This window comes from Hypomesus transpacificus, chromosome 4 (assembly GCF_021917145.1).
Source record: "Hypomesus transpacificus isolate Combined female chromosome 4, fHypTra1, whole genome shotgun sequence".
In the NCBI taxonomy this organism is placed as follows: Eukaryota; Metazoa; Chordata; class Actinopteri; order Osmeriformes; family Osmeridae; genus Hypomesus; species Hypomesus transpacificus.
In genome coordinates this window covers 6,954,859-6,972,691 of record NC_061063.1, presented here as the reverse complement: position 1 = coordinate 6,972,691, position 17,833 = coordinate 6,954,859, and the positions used below count along the sequence as shown (strand labels likewise).

General features: G+C 44.8%; 1 protein-coding gene across 1 annotated transcript in view; it reads left to right on the top strand.

Moving 5' to 3' along the window:
- Positions 1-1,385: 1,385 nt before the first annotated feature.
- The window catches only part of efna3a (ephrin-A3a), a 40,890-nt gene continuing 24,442 nt past the window's right edge, over positions 1,386-17,833 (top strand). Inside the window, exon 1 of the mRNA XM_047019005.1 lies at positions 1,386-2,141. Within this exon, the coding sequence (XP_046874961.1) occupies positions 2,032-2,141 (110 nt within the window). The 5' untranslated portion in view covers positions 1,386-2,031. The remainder of the gene's footprint in view (positions 2,142-17,833) is intronic.

Sequence of the window (17,833 nt, the reverse complement as noted above, 5' to 3'; positions counted from 1 at the left end):
CGGATCCTGCTGTCTTGGTTGGCTTCCCAAACTGGCATAAGAAGGTAGACTGAAAACAGAGGTAGACAGCAAAGATTGAAGAGGAAAAGCCAGCAATAGTTTGTGAACATATAAAGGTTGATTAATGATAACCACTAAATCTACAGAATCAAAGTACCCATAATAGTACTGGTCATGAATTAGTCACAAGGCTTTGGAGAACCATTTCCACCATTGGTTTTACTAGCATCAGCTATGTGCTAACAACACCACAGCAACAACATTAAAATGTATATATTAGCCAGCATCATATAACATTAAATCAAAACACATTACATCCTATATTACTCGGGAACTCGCTGGACATACCTTACCCTCATGCAAATATGTATACATGCACACGTGCGCACACATACATGCACACAGTATATATTTTGGAGAGGCATAGTATTTCCCTCATGAAACCTACTTGATCCTATTAAAAGTCTAAATCTCAACATTTGTTTAGATTATTTTTGTTTATTAAAGCAAGCAAGCTAGCGCAAATGTGTGCATAGATGAGGCTTACTGTAATGCCACTGGATCATAATGGCTCTAACTTGACTGAGGATGACAAATGTCGAAAGTGATCGGGTATAGAACGAACAGACAGAATAGGAGGATAGGACAGAGTTGGGGGAAAGTGTGTGTAGGTAGCGTCCTCTCTCTCCCTCTCTTTCATCCCCCTTTTCCCCTAGTCTCCACGGCAACATGCCTGGAGGGTACTCAAGAGAGGCGTCATCACTGACAAAAACAACAGAGGGAGAGGGAGAGAGAGTGAAAGGAAACCAGAGCGAAATAGACAGCGTGTGCGTGAAAGAGAGAGAGCGGGGTAAAACCATGTAGGCTGTCGACCTACTATGCCTTGGATAAAATCATTTGACTTATGAATTTGAGTTAAATAAGTAAAATGGAAATCACTTGACAGTGAACATTCACAGATGGTGGAATTATCGCAATAACTGGAAGGCTTTGGATTTTATGGTGCCTAGAAGTAAACTTTTATGTGATTGCAGCAGTTAATGAAACAGGCCCAAATGTTTATGCCTGCAACAGGGAAATTAACAGTTCCATCACTCTTGGTAGATAACATGGTAAAACCACCAGCAAAATGAAGCCTGTTAATTAAAATCTTAGAATTCTGATGAATTAATTAGAGTTTGGGTGAGAATCTCTCTCTCTCTCTCTCTCTCTCTCTCTCTCTCTCTCTCTCTCTCTCTCTCTATCTCTCTCTCTCTCTCTCTCTTTCTCTCTCTCTAACACACACTCTCTCACACTCTCACACACTCACACACACAACGTGGTTGGGGCGGTGCAGAATATGGACAGAGAAGAAGCGTATCCTGTCCATCACCAGAGGGCGGGATTGTTGCATGGCGCGCGAGAAGGTTTTTGAGGCAGCGGCAGGTGAGACAACCTTCAATAATTTCTACGAACAGCCCGAGTCTTAACGAAGCTTACTCAATTGTTCTCTGTAAAACTGGGAACACATATTAAAATAAGGATTAACGTTTTTAAATCAACTCTATTTTACCACATGACTGGCAGCTGTTCTGTAGAAAGAAGCCTGTTCAGGACAAAAAACGTCTTCTGAGGTGAGTTGCCAGTGATGATGAGGTGACTTGCAGCCTACTCTCATCTCTCACACGGGACTTCGAATGTAGCCAACCTGCCTTATCTCTCTTTCTACCATTGTTTCAAATCTGTGGAGAGTAGGCAACATAAAAAGGAATACCCAAAGCGCTGAGACTGACTTCAAAGTGCGCAGCAGTACGTAAAAATAGCAAAGTTGGAAAGAGGATGCAGAAATGGGGCTTTTCGCTATGGAATTTGAGTTAAAGAACACATAAGCAGTCCAAGTAGCATAGTCTGTTCGTCTCATCTGAAGCTGCGGGAAACATTTCAACGGCGTTTTGCTGACCGGTGGGATGTTGTGAGACATTCTCTCCTCAGGACGGAGAGACTAGGAGAGCGAAGACTGTAGAACAAGGGGTCGCGAGGAACTGAAGGATTATGGCTCTCGCAACGTTTTCTTTCAGCCTCTTAACGCTTGCCCTCACAAACTTGCACCTGGCTCGAGCCAACAACCGGCATGCTGTTTATTGGAACAGCTCAAATTTACAGTAAGTGAATACAAATCCTTAGCTATTGTATGGAGTGTAGTTTACAGTGTATTGTATGGTTAATGCTTGTCTGTGCACGTGAGTTGATTGTCACATTAGCAGCAGGAATCCAACCTGGCAGATGTCAACCTTTTCTTAAAAAATGCAAGGACATTATTACAAAGGGGAAATATCACACGTTTTTAAGTTATATAATTTCGCTTAACAAATGAAAATTGTGATTAATGTTCTGCCAGAAATCAATGACCTACATTCATTCCAACATGCCATTCGTGTCAACAGTGTTTGGAAACGCAAAAGTATATTTTTTTGTGTTTCAATAGTTTTTTTATTAAACAAATGTACTACCACAGTCCCCCAAAATAATAGGCTTTGTTTGCATTTTGCTAACAGCTGTGCTGCTTAAATGTTGCTAACCGCATGTAGGCAATATACTGGATAGTCTACTGTATATTTTATGGCCTCTTCTCACAGTTTACCGCCCATCCATGCCTACCACTGGCAGTGATGAGTCATATCTGTCATCTTTTGACCCTCTCCACTCAGTTCTCTGCTTTTGTTGTCTTTCACATTAAATTGACTTCTTTGCCCCCAGCCTCCGCCCCTACTTTGCAAATTCAGGAACACACAGCCTCCAAGAGACACACACGTAGACAGACAGCCCCCCCCTCCACCGCCACACACGTACTCACACACCAAACACTTTGTCCCACCTTGGACTAAACCCCCACACAGTACCTCAGGTACAGTACACCTCCACCTAGACCTTACTAACTCAATACTTGTTAAAGCAGTTGCGGCAGAGATCGATGTGGATTCTGGTGCCTTTGTCCCCTCATTAGTTAACAGTGAATCCATCTCTCTCACATTCTTTTATCTTCTCCCCTCATCCCACTCTCTGCTCCTCCTCCTGCTTTATCTGTTTTCCTCCTCTGGCCATTTATATTCAACTCAGACTCTGCTGGTCTCTCCTATCACCTCTCTCTATCGCATACTTGGTTATTTTCCTCCCTCTCTTATTTTTCTACTGTCTCTCACAGCCAGCTTGTCCCCCTCAATTCCTTTTTTTTTGCATCTCATTACCACCCCCCCCATCTGCTCTCGTTCCCTCATTCACTTCCAGAACCCAGACTGAGAAAGAGAGAGAGAGAGGACATGACAATAATTAAAAGGGACGGAGAGATTTGAATGCGTCTCTATGCCCATTTTAAGCATTTTGTCAAAACCCAAAAACTAGGAACGGCCCCGGTATCCTTGCTTACAGCATTAGTTAGGTATCTTAATCAACTCTTTGAATTAAAGTAGCCAAACGAGCACATTACAAATGGCAAGTCAAGTTCCTTCTAGCTTCGGCTGCGATTGCAATTAAGTGTGTCAGTATGAATATGAATCGAGGGGAAGGATATTAGAGGAGACTAATTAGCATTGAGAGTGTGTGTTCAAAGTGCTGTGAGGATTCGCAGGTTTGTGAGTGTCACAATCTGTATTAGCAGTATCTATCATTGTTAATTATTCATTTGCTGTGTGCTCCGTTTAGAATGACTTGCACAGCATGAGCATGCGAACGTGTTGTACGATACCATCATTCATCAGGTGTTGGCACATTTGGCAGCTTAATATAAAATTTTAAAGAATATTTTCCCATATTGATGTATTCCAGGGGTAATAATGACGTCTGTGTGGGACTGGGGCTGTGTGTATGTGTGTGTGCTTAAAATCTCCCCCCTTCTCCACACTAAGATAAGAATCTGTAAAATAATGCAAAAATTGACCCAGTTTGCAGGTAGCAGCCAAATCCACAGAGGCAATGGCAGGAATACTGATAGGCGATCAAGCTTTAAAGGCCGTAGGCTTCAGGCCACTACACCACTGCTGTGTCCACAGCCTGCCGCAGGCCCTCACTTACCCGACCCAGCTGTGGATGCTATCTCATGGGGAACAGTGAGGAGCCAAGGCTGGGGCAGAAGGCCAGGGACCAGGGGTTTCAGGGCAGAACTCTGGGTGAAGCCTCGCTGTTATACCCTTGAGCGAGGCATCCAGCCCAGATGGCTACAGAAAATACCCAGCTGTGAAAGATGGGATCACATGGAAACCAAGCTGTTTGTGCGAAGGCCATGAAAACAGCTTGTTATGGTTTCTGACTCTGCCGCAACTTTAAAGGAATATTGCAATTTTGGCATAGTTATTGCAACAGTAACATATCCTCCTCGTAGGTTTCAAGTACAGCATGTCACACTGTAGGATAAACTGTTTCATCTTCTCCACTTGGATAAATTCTAAAGAGGTGTCACGAACGTCCAGACAAAGTGTGTTGGGGTTATACGGAACCTTTAAGTGCTTTGATATCAGCTGTGATTTGACTGCTTTAGCGGCTGTACACTTTCTCCATTCAAATGTGTTGCTCTCAGCTTCCACTCTCGGCTTCCGCTCGCAGCAGTGCGCCCAGCCAACTCGTTACAGATGTCCCTGCTAATGGCTGACTGAGGCAGGAAAAAACGCACGCGCAGGCCATTAAATCATCTCGGATCTGAGGCCATCTGCCAATTAGAGAAGGGAGATGTGGAACATCTTGAGGAGCTCGCGGGAGCCGTGAGCGGGAGCCTGTGCGGCTCCATGGAGTCACATCGCTGCCGCAGCCAGTGGCCCACACTCCGGCACCCCATCAGGTGTTGGCTGTTGTCACCGGTGACACGGACCCATACATAATTGGCTGCACTCTATCAACATGATCAAAATAACAGTGTGGCTTTCACTCTGTCACTATCGCACTTTGATCCCCGGATAAAGGCTCACAACTTAGCAGTTGACTAAAAAAATAAAGACTGCCAGGCTTTGTAGAGACGTGGGAGGGGAGCAGGGAATCACTGTGGAAATGTAGCCCACCGTATTGCTCATACAGCATAGCCATGGCTTTCCAAACAAGATAAAAGCTTTCTGTTTCTCCTCCTGGCAGACTTCAGTGAGTTATTGCTCTGTGTGTTTCCATACCACATGCAGTGACCCTGATTTGAGACATTAAATTGAGTCTGTCAGGACCTCCCAAGCCAAATATAGAAAAAAAACAACTGTTCTTGGTACACCATATCCGGTGTTACAAAATAAATTATCACCTTCACAAAGCGCTTTCCCGAGAGTTGCGCAGGGGGGTAGCGGAGGGACATGATCAATGTGTAGCAGGTCTGCCATCTTACTCAACCACATCATTAACCAGTGGGGCTGTGTGGGGGTGTGGTGAGGATGGGGAGGAGAGGCTTGGGGGGTGGGGAACTCTGTGGGGGGGTGTGGCTAGGGGAGATTTGTGAAGAGTAGTGACATCCAAACTTGGTGGTCTGAGATACCCACCATGAGAGGGACAGTGAACGGTCAGAGAGTAGTAAGACAGAAAGTGGATAAGGGAGAGAGGAGGAGAGAAAGAAAGGAGAGGAAGGCGGCAGGTAGTGGAGTAAGGCACAGAGATCTAGTAGACCGATCTACTGAAGTGAGAGAATGAAGGATAGAAGTGTGAGGAACATTTCGGAATGAAGTGGTGGTGGGTAATGAATAACAGGAGATGGGAGTGATGGAAACTGTGCTGGAAAGGTAAAGGTAGAGTTTGAGATTGAGAGAGAATGATTGAAAGACGAAAGGGAGTAGGTGGGAGTGTTATACGTTTTTCCAAACCACATTTAAAGTTATTGTCGACTGTGCTGCAGCTGCCGTTTCTGGGGAGATTATACTTGAGGGAGTTGACCGATGCTAATGTGGACACACGTGGGATCATTCATGTGGACCAGTGCTCAAAGACAATAGTGCTCGGCCTACGCAACACAGCGCAACCGGCGCATAGTGAGACACTAGCGGATTTGCTAGATGATTACATGCAGGGCTGTCTGCTTGACTCGCTCTCTGAGCAGTCTCGCCAATTTTGCATACAAATGCGTCTTATTCACTGGCATTCAATTTGTTCTTTTCCACATCCATTGTGCCTCACAACCGTCTCAAAAAACATTAGATAGCATGCAAATATTTTTCCAAGTATTTTTTTCCCCTGTCTTGTAGTGCCAGGCTGTGGTGCTGAATGATAATAAAGTGTTTAACACGCAAAAACGTGTACAGTGACTTTCAGTACTGAATTAAGTGTTTGTTTATTTATTCATGCAGTTTGATTGTGTAATTCAAAAATGTTTGACAAATGTATTTTCAAATGTTTTCATGAAATATGTTCAACACAAAATACATAAAGTAAACACTGGCAAGGGCTGTCAAAGTGCACACGCGAACAAAGATGGGGGTAGTCTAGGTGGACTAAGGACCTGTTGTTTCCTTTGATGTAATTGGTTGCTAGTCCAGGGTTAGACTTGCAAATAGCTGAAAAGATGTTTCAGCTAAAAGCAAGCTGAAAGGATATTTAATGGTTCTTAAGGGTCCCAAGGGTGAGTGCGTCAATCAATAAAACTGCATGGGATGGGAATACTGTACTGGTTCATGGCTTAAAAAAACACTCAAACCAAGGCTGCACGCCCAGCTACAATCAATCCCAGGCCATCAGGTGATCAATGTTCAAATGCATTTTTAATTTGATTTCACAGTGTCAGTAAATTGCCATAAAGTATTCTTGGGGTGGATTTGAAAAGATCAAGTATTGGCTTTTGGTAATGTGTGTGTGGGCAGGCTTGTGCAGGCTTGCAACATAGTTCCTGAGTTTAGGCCTTGTCATGGCAGTTTTCTTCACACCTGTTGAATTCAGACAAAGGTAGAACCAGGAAAATAACAGAATGTTTCAATCAAAATATGTTTAACATGCTTACAGGCAAAGAGACAGGTAACTCCTACACTAGGTCTCTAACGCACATTGCAAAGACTTGTTTTCTAAAAGGGCTTCAGATAGTCAGTGGACTTTGTGCATTTGCGCAAACAAAGTATCTACAGATGTGTACACACAAGCTTTGTTTTCAGCAGTCAGGCCATCCCTTACTTAACAGCAATGTTTTACCTCAACATAGGTGGGCCTTGTACTGCTGCACAAGATGAGGTGGAGGATTGGAGGATTTTCTGAGGCAGTGAAGTGTCACCTTGTTTTGAAGATCCCTATCAGATGAAATTATTAAAATAGATTTTTTCAGCAAGATAATAGTGTTATCAGTTTAGCAGTGAATGGTTTTTCACCAACAGCAGAAAGGGGGCTGACCTGGTTCAGATAGTTGAGTCTACAGTACGACTGATGTGGAAATGTAGTTTGAAGTACATTTTCTCTGGTATAGAACTGTTCCACGTCATTACATGGTGATATACAGTATATAATCTTAATATTAAGTCTCCCTAACTGAATTCAATTATTATAGACCTATTATATTATATTGCAATATTTTGCATACCCTACAACTGCTGCACATTTCGGCATGAAAGTCCTGGAATCAGACAAGCAAAGCTCCAATTTATTTCTGCCACGATAGTGCAAAGAGTCGTGGTTTCATGAGACTTGATCTCACAAGATCTGATGACAATAATCAGTCCTGAGTGATAAGCCACTGACATTAATGAGTGGCTTATCTTATCTGTTAAAATAGCCCTCCGTGGCAGGACTACCAAATATGCAAGCAAAAGAACAAGGTACTCCAGCGCTACCTCTCAACCTCATTATCATCAGAAGAAATGCATTGTGGGCATTGTAGTCTGTAGGGAGGTGCCATGGGACCAATCTGTGTTAGGCCATGGCTTCTCAAGATGAACATGCAATGAAAACACAGGCCCTTCACATACTATCAAAAGCCATTAGTATTCCATCCGCTCCAAGGTTATAGAGACTGCACTTAACCAGCTCTGTAAACCCAGAGGAGATAGCCCTGATCCAGACAGGTATAACCAATTTCAGACTCAATGATTTGAATGCAAATGTTCCTTAGCAGAGGCCCTTCTTCTTTCAAACTCCTTTTCTTTTGGTACGGACTACAGTACATTACTCCGGCATTGCTGTGAGGCACCCATCTCCTGCTGGGAAATTGTATCGCCTTTGTAAATTGTCTGCCATGTAGGAAAAGATCAAAGCCACTGGATGGTGGATGATGGTCACCAGACAGATCGGCACCATTAGTGTAATGGACATTGCTACATGGACTGGAAAATATGATGTACTTTGTCAATAATGTTATTTTTGTGTCTCTTCCAGAAGGGCCTCATCTTGTGTGTGTGGAAACGGATCCTGTTATGCTACAGAAGCTGAACTAGCACCTTCAATACATCCCAATTCCTTCAGTTTACACACACATCTTCGCCCTGTCATATCTTGTTCACTGATTGTGTAACTCCCTACAGCTCCTGAGTCACCACGGATCTTTGCCCTAATCCTTATGAGTACTTCAACAATGCTGTCAGTTTTGAACAGCAGAAAGTCTCCTCTGAGCTCCATAGTCGAGGCATTAGTCCATTTATCAAATGGGGGCCATTTGAGTTTGGATGTAATAATTAGGGATTCTGTTATAATTGAGAATTTCCGATTGAAGCTGTAATTGTAGGAAGGTTTGAGACCCTTTGACAGCTGCCATCTTCATAATGAGGACATCTAAAGAAAATTGAAATCTCTCTCCAGTGATTTGCACATTTTAAAGTGACTAAATGTAATTTGACCCCCTTCAATGGCAGCAGTAGCTGCCATTGCCTCTAGAAGTTGAGTTGTCCAGTTGTAATGCTGGGGGCTTTAACATTTAAATCAGGACAACTTCAAGCGAAACAGTTTCATTACAAATATGATAGCCGACTCTTTGGAGCCTGAAAGTCAGAAGTAAGTGGATTGGACAGGAGGGCTACCTGAGGGTGCCAAATGGAAGTGAAACGATTGCGTGGAGAGAGAAGGAAACTTGGTTTAAGAGGGGAACTAATGGTGTTCTCACCTTTGTCGAGAAAGTAGCGGTTCTTTGAAAGAGCTATTACCAGTTTAGACTTGAACTGGCAATCAAATATGTACTTTAGGTCTGGCAATGAAACTGTTCATCGGTCCAGTTCTGCTTTCCATGTTTAAATCTCCTCAACCTCATCATTTAATCTGGTCTCGTGTTGGCCTGCATCAAAAATCTATTTGGAATTCATTTGCCGCCTTGATGTGTAAATTTGGTGATGGTTTATACATGAGCTACCACTACATGCATAACCATGCCTTTTTTCTTCACACACATGCACATGTTTTAATCCCTGTGTTATTCACGTTTATTTAACACTATCTATACAGTACGTGACTCATTCCACACTCATCTTTGTATTCCTTCAATGGGCGTCCCCTCATTGGTTCAGTGTATGTGCGCTTGACTGAGCTGTGTGTGTGTGTGTTTGCTCACCAAGGTATTTGCCATGTCAGTCATGCGTTGGTACTGTAGGTAGACTTTGTATGCAGGCAATCTTCATCCTTAGTTCATAGCTTGTGTGCCATTTTATTTTTGTATGCCGGCTTGTAACTGTATGTCTGACAGATGACGGTATTGCGCTCTGGGAATAGTGTATGCTTTGTGTATACGTTGAGCTGTGTGTGTGCGTGTGGCAGAATACTGTAGCCATGGGGCTGTGTGTGTATTTGTGTAAGGACTGACATGTAGTGTATGTGTAAAAGGGGCCCGTCTCGGTGTAATGCCATGTGATGTGTTTAGTGATGGTGCAGAACGATGCAGTACGGAAAGGGGGGGAGACACACAGCGATGAGCCCAGAACCCAGATCCTCAACACGCTGTGTGTGGGTGGACTGAATATCAATGTCCTGCTGTGCTCTGTGCATGTGTCTGTGTGCCAGTCTGTGTGTGTTTTTGACGGAGAGAAGGGGGGGTAGGATTTTAAATCAGAGTGTCTACAAGTTTTAGCACGAAGGAGACAGTGCACTGCATGTCTTTCATTACTTGGCAGTAATTTCCTTTTCAACGTATATTCATGTGGGAACCTTGATCGTACTGTATGTTTCCCAGTGAGAACAAGATACTTATCGCTCCCTGTCTCCCACCCACCGATTGCCGGCGTTTCTCTACCAGCTCACAGACCGCGGGTGCATGTGAGGTTTATGCGTGAGACACGGTTCTATCTCTCTCTTCCTGCGGAGCTGTTTGAAGTGTTGTTGCTCAGCCTCCTGTTCATGCTCTGTTCTCACCTTGTGTGGAGTCAATGGGAAGTCCCTGCGGGCCGCGCTCCACCGCATTGCCGTGCGTGGGCAGAGAGCGGACAGTCCCGCCCATTACCTCCCTTTCATTTAAAGCCGCTCTGACAGCGCCTGTGCGCGCGTATTGATGGGTAGACGGTAGTAAGAGGAGCGTTTGTGTCGGATGGGATATCCTTATGTTTGTTGGAGGATGTGTGTGCTTATATGTGGTTTTCCGTGAGTAGATAGTGAGGAGAAAGATGGTTGTGATAAATAGATTTGCTTTTACATCACTTAAAGGATTCTGTGCCACTTCCCAAGAGGGTGTGGGAGAGGTGGTAAAAGTAATGCCGATATAACCAAAAATGGAGCTGAAGAGAGATATGTAGTATGGGAGAAAGGCGGGAGGAAGAGAGGTGAAAGAGGGAGACAAAGTGGAGGCAGAGACGTTAAAGGAGATTGGAGACAGTGGAGTGGGGAAATGGAGGAGAGGGATGCCAAGGGAGATAGATAGAGGCATTGAGAATATGAATGTTGTCAGGGAGTCTCGTCACAGACTTGTACCCTTTCCCCTTCCTCACACACAGACACAGTATACAAAAATGAATTCAAGACGCTATTGCACCCTTTCAAACATCACGCTGATCTCAACACTCATCAGACTGCAACAATTCTCAGTGTTTCTAGAACCATCCAGAGGAACCACGGGGACTGGGTACGCCAATAAACAAATGTCACCTCACAGTTGTACAGTCCATGTAAAGTCAATACAGGAAGAGTTCTGGAATGAGATAGAATACTGAATGAATCATTCTGGCTAATTGAGAGGTGACTTATCTTCCATCTTTACCCATTTGTAATATCAGGCCGCAGTGCACCGAGGTAGGCTGTCTGGGGCTCCAACACCTGCTCCACTGCCCAATTTACACACAGCAAACATTGACATTCACACAGACACAAGCACACACACACACACACACACAGTGTCTGCTGAGTTACCACTGTGTCAGGGTTTCCAGATCCCTGCCAGCACCTGTCACCAGCTGGATCCACAATAAGCTGCAGGAAGAGGGGGAGCAGAGAGCTGCAAGTGTAGGAGGGAGAGAGAGATGTAGGGAGGGAGCAAGAGAGAGAGAGAAAGAGAGAGACATGTAGGGAGGGAGCAAGAGAGAGCAAGAGAGAGAGAGACTTGTAGGGAGGGAGCAAGAGAGAGAGAGAAAGAGAGAAAGAGACATGTAGGGAGGAAGCAAGAGAGAGAGAGAAAGAGAGAGAGAGAGAGACATGTAGGGAGGGAGCAAGAGAGAGAGAGAGGGAGAATAGGGTGGTGGATGGTGGGTGGGAAGCTGTAGATGATGCTCATTTACAATGCGGGGGTAGGGGCGGTGATAGCAGTTTGAGAGGGAGAGATCCCCTCTCTCTCTCCCAGGAGGCTGTGTGTGTCACAGGTGACAGCCAAACAACAGGACCAAGCATCGGGCTGTCTGGAACTGAGACAGAAGGAAGAGGGACAGACAGGAGGAGGGGAAGGGGATAGACTGATAGACTGACTATGGAGGGGAAGGGGATAGACTGACTATGGAATTTCACATAGAGAGAGAAAGAGAGACAGAGAGACAGAGAGAGAGAGAAAGAGAGAGAGAGAGAGAGCGAGAGAGGAAATGTTTTTTTTTGTCAGAGGAAGGGACCCCATTCTGCAGAGTTAAATGATGCAGATAGGAAATAACATAGGCAGCCTAGGGTGGTTGTTTGTGACTGAGAAACAAGTGTAGCACACAAAAGTAGTGGTGGATTTTTTGCCTGTGAAAATTGTTGTTGAGTTGGACTCTGATGCATTCATACCCCGAAGGGCAGATCGAGACAAAAAAGCCCCCTAATTGTGTAAAGCGGAAAATGGTACTGTAAATGACAATTATGTATGAATATTTATTTGATGTTAAGTAGAGCTCTTTGTGAAAGCATCTCAACGCTTATACACACTGTAGCTGGGCTTACGTAACTGCTGCTAAACTTTGAGTGCTTGTGAACGTGCATTACCAATACAAAGTAGTTGTTCCTCACATGCAGGGTTTTGTACTGAAGGTACAGTATCATTTAACATTTTAATTTGGAAGCAGCATGCATTCTAAGCAGTATATTTTGATACGAGTTTCATTTTCAAGATTTCTTATTAACTACCTATCTGATGAAGATAATGTGTAGTTTATTTACAGAAAAATTGCCTGTCTAAGGCATTAGCATTTCTGCTCTGTGCTGTGTGTGTGTTAGACTTGACAGTATGTGCTTTTTCCATCTGTATGTGTGTGTGTGCCTGCGTGCGTGCATGCACTTGTGTGCGCGCAAGGTTTCTTAAAAAAAAATCTATACAAAAAATAAATTGCTGTTCGTCAGCAAGCCCCTCTACCCCCACCTCATTAGAAAGTTCATCAGTAATCTATCAGCATATGTTTTATTTATGAGCAGGCAGAATTCATTTCTCTTTAAACACATTGCAGGTTCCTTATTTAGTCCTCAATGCTTGGGAGCTCAGTCAGCCCATTGTGAGGGAGTGCTCAGGGCCTTAAGGAAATGCTGCTTTTTACTAAATAAGAACTCATTCCCAGCACTCAACTGAAGTGAACAGGTCTACAGGCTCGCTGTCAGACGCTAGATACATTTGTATGCAAATGTCCATTTTTCAATCAACCTTGCGTTCATTCACAGGCGCTCGATACCAGCTCTGGTTAGGGATCATTTACCCAAGGTTCCCCTGACCCTTTAAGGTCACCTCACGCAATGATTCTTTTAATCACTCAATACCGTACCTATAGACCTAGACAAGAAACGTCAAAGACACTTACTTGCTAGTTAGCTGTTTGCTACTGTTGCTGAAATTACTTTTCGTGGTTTGCTTGATTGTGTCTGAGTGGTTCATTTAAGTGATTGTAAGTTTTTCCTGTTAGTTACATGTGGTGTATTTGGGTTGTAGTTAAAGGTTATTCTTGATTTGACAAGAAGCAGGAAAAAACATGGTGTCCCGCATCTCAGTTAGACAGCAAATTTCTTTGTTAACAAGTTAAAAGGTGAAAAGCAATTTTTTAGGCGGATTACACCTGAGAGCAACACTTCCCTCACTAGAGACATGTCTTACACATACTAACCCTGCTCAACAAAGCAGCCAGCTGCAACCAGTGAATAATTAGCGCCATGGAACATCATCATCCTGTCTACACTTGGAATCCACACTGCTTCACTGCAGGAGCCATGCTGCCATGATTCCCCTTGCCAACCTACAGGTGTGGTCCACTGGTTCATGATTAGCACTGGATATCATTGGTATTCATCCTTCACTCCTGATTCCCCTCCATGGTTTTTTTTCCCTTTCACTTGACAGAGGGCCGTGGGTTAACTGCCGGGGGAGCGCTCCATCACGACTAAATTTGATCCAATTAAATACAGATTTAATCAGATCCGCGGTCGGCATGTGAATACGGAATGTGATCCGGCCGGTAACCGGGATCTCCTTTGGCGTGGGCCGGGGTTTCCGTGACGCCGGGTGGACCGGCCTTGGCCGCGTTTCCCAGATTCGTTAAGAAGCTCTTAACGCTAAGAGCTTCTTAGGAGCGTTCTAAGAGCGTTCTATGACGTTTTTAGAACGCTCCCTAAGAAGCTCTTAGCGTTAAGAGCTTCTTAACGAATCTGGGAAACGCGGCCCTTGTGGGTGAGCCAGGGAGAGCGAGGGGAGCGAGGATACAGAGAGGGAAGGACTGACCTGCACTGCTCTGTGGTGTCAATCAGACTGGCTCAATCCAGCTATTTTTGTAAATTTGCTTCTTCATTTTTAAAGATCCAATTTGAACACATTGTTTTCTTTTCCTCTTGTTACTACAGTTAATAGTTTTGCCAATACCGAACTGGCTGATTTTGGAAGCAGGAGAGAGATCAGGGAGACCAGGGGGGTGGGGTGGAGGGAGGGGGGGGGAATGGGGTGGGCTGGGCTGGGGAGTGGAGGAATGATTTACTGTTGATGTAAACAATTGATTAATTAATGATTTAGTGATTGGATTAAATGTGTGGCGGGGCAGAAACGATCTGGAGGTGTTTCATCTTTCATTTACTGGCATGGACATAATTAGAATCTCACCTTCAGGACTTATAGAATACAGAGAGAGAGAAAAAGAGGAGAGAGAGAAAAAAGGAATCAGCCCCATTCTCTCTTACCAGTCGTCTGCAGACTGAGAGAATGTTCCTCCTCTCGGTAGAGCAGAGCTTCTCCAATATGAAATACGGCTCCCTTGTGACCCATCAACGTCCACTCTAACTGCGGTGTCACCTTCAGACTTCTTGGGGAGGCAAGATGCTGTCTTGAGTATCAATGAGAAGTCTTTGTAGGGAAGAAGCTGCACCTCAACATGTCCCCAACGTCTGGGCTGTCTTCCTGGCTCACTTCACGAGGAAAGACTTGATTACTAACTCTGCCATTTTGTGTTCGGCAGCTGTGTGTGTTAAACTTGGCTGTGACCAACTGTTTTGACAATGCTAATATGGTAGTCTTTGCTCTTTATTCTGTAAATATCAACTCAATTACTCTACATCTCACACTATGTAAATAGAACTGAGCTGTAAGTGCACAGTTTAGAGACTGACTCAAATTCAGACTGGCAAGCGCTGAGGGTAATTTTAACAAGCTGTTGGTTTGTTTCCTATCCAACATGTCAGTCACTTACGGTAATGCAAATAAGTTTTGCCTCCTCTGTGTCTTTCATGTTGGCTGTGATGAATTACGGCCTTCTTACCAGATCACGTCAGCCCACATCCCGTGTACATTCTCATTCATGTGCAAGAAGAGTGTAGGACGAATCATCCTTATCCAGTGGCTCTTAACCGTTCGAAAAACCCACAAATAGAACAAAACTCGAACAAGGATGTCACATTGGGTATCAAGGAAGAAGATCTGTGAGCAATTACACTGTGAAGTTATTCAACTTAACAGCGACGTCTCGCCTCATGCCCCTGGGACTTCCTTTACCCACCTCCACCCACATCTGACCAGGAGGCTTTAATTGGATCCTGCATCCGGAGGACGAGTCACCACACCGGTTATTTCCAAGTGTAAATGAGTGGGAGAGAGAAAGGTTAGCATCATCCCCACAGGACCCTCTGCTCCTCCAGGACTAGATGCGCTCACCCCACTTGTCCTAGCCTGATATCTCAAACAGAGCTGTGTTTGAAGTGCTCGGTTGGGTGCCCACATTCTGCACCCGGCGAGAAAGACGCCGGCGTTCAGCCGCCTGGCAGCCCCCCGTAACTTTCTGTTGTTTGGCATTTGCATACCGAACAAACAGGAAATTGTGTTCATTTGTATGCAAATGTGTTTGTCCCCAAGGCTTGGATTTTGAATTAAAAGTTTTACCGTCCCATTAATTCCAAATTACACACAGGCACTGACATGGGCCCCTCTTCCTAGCTGGGGGGGGATAGGGGGGTCCTTCGCGCCACCCCGATAGCAGCCCTGTCAGTTTAGGCTGTTTAGTTTGCCTTCTGCGAAACCACTTTGGAATTTGGATTTAATCTGGTCTGGTGATTTGCAGATTGATCGTCTGCGCCACATCGCAATCTGCTTTTAATTATCCCGCAGAAATATGCAGAGATTCGATGTGATTGATTGTCCGGGAGACTGCGCGAGACAGGCACGCAAGGGCCTTGGAGTTGTTGACTGACAGGTCGTGAGCCACATGGTAAATGGGCAGGGAGTGCTGAAGGCTGTCCTCTGTTCAGACGCAGAACACCTTATCCGCCTCCCTCAGTCATTTACATGTACATCTTATGAAAAATGGATGACCTCTCCATGATGTGTTATATGTGTAGACTGATGTTTACAATCAGAACAACGTGATGAACTAGATGTGTTGAAGCTGAATAGGGAGAGTAAAGGGCTGACTGACTCTGATTGGCTCTCAGTCGATAGCCTTCCCCTGCCTGTCTGCATTCTATGTTACTGTATGGAAAGAGGTGAAAGCAACCTTGTATTATCTCGTGTCAAAGCACTGGTTCAAAGGCTGCCATAGAATTGAAATGCTTCGAATTTCGTGCAGGGATGAGTTCAGCATGCTTGAAAGACATGAATGAGCGAGTTCGAGAGAATATGAATTAATCAGTGAAACCAGTGGATCGATAGATATCCCCAGACAAATGACAGCCTGCCCCTCGCCCCCGCCCCCCCGCTGCTACACACGTGTCAAGAAGGGGCAAAAAAGCCCCTTGTGTGAGGCAACGTCACACAAATGTCTCTGTTCCTGTAATAGAATTCACAGACCCAGCGTGTCTGTTCAAGTCGCTGGAAGGAAAACAAACAGAAAGAACAACCAGTCAAAGTGTCATGGCTTGTGGCCCTCCATTCAGATTGCATCTATTTCTACATCTCCCGTCTCTCAGACCCCGCGGCATCCAGCCCAGTGATGGAAGCCAGCGCGGCACGGTCCCCAATAATGGAGGCATATTGGAAATCGCATTAAGTCGCCCGAGCAATATGGCGGCTGATCTTGCTGTCACTTTTCACTGTCCCCCGGAGTCCTTCCCTCTAATAACAGAGCTGATCAGCGCCACTGTGAAATACGACACGCGGCACCCGGCCCCCCTACAGGAGACTAATCACTGGTATCACTCACATGTGGCTCCTCTGCAGTTCATCACAAAGAGATGAGATAGAGAGATCTGAAAGGGAGGATGGTTTGAAAGAAGGGGGAACAAGGGGATTGAGGAATGGATTTAGGTGGTTTAGGAAGAATGAGAGTGGAAAACAGATAGGTGATGATATTTGAAACAATGGGGTTTTGATATGGAAGGGAGATATTACAGGTGTTGCAAAAATATTCGGAAGGGAAAGAAACTAGAGAACAGAGAGTCCTAACCATGAAGACTTACATACAGATGGTAAAAAGTGAAAAAAATACAAACAGCTCAGCGATACTGAAATTCAGCATCGCTTTTAGCGACGATATGAGAGTTGTTGAGAAGTGCCAAGTTTTCGAAGGGACTTTAAAGATTCAACATCTGAGAAGTTTCTCAAAGGCGATGGATCAACTTTATTAGTCACCTGCGAGGGCAGGGAAATAAAGGATAAAGGGAGGAAGGGCTGATAATTGTCTTACCTTTCCCACTGGAAAGGTATTGAGAATGTTTTCAGTAAAGGCCTACATTTTTAAAATTCAATCTGCCGGATTTAGTCAAGCTCTTCACACTGCCTTGCTTAACTGCTTAACACTTAAGTCTGATTCAAAGACACACGCCACAGGAAGTACAGGGATCATCTCGCCATTACTGCCGTGTGAACTTGCATGCTCTGCATTGTAAATGTCAGCAGAACGAAATGGAATGGGGACAGGACATGTGTCAGTAATCTGGTACTTCCATCTGTGTGGAGGCCTTGCAGGGAGGTGGATGTCTGGGGAAGAGAAGGTGGTGCGTGGGAGGGTGAAGAAACGGTGCGAGGACGGAGGAGAGGACCAAACGAGGCAATGGACCTGGAGAGCGTTGAGGCGCCGCTTTTAAAGGCCATTATCGTGTACCTTAAACCCCATCTCCCCCTTTCCTACTCCCAACCCTCTCCGCTGCCACCTTCAGTTAT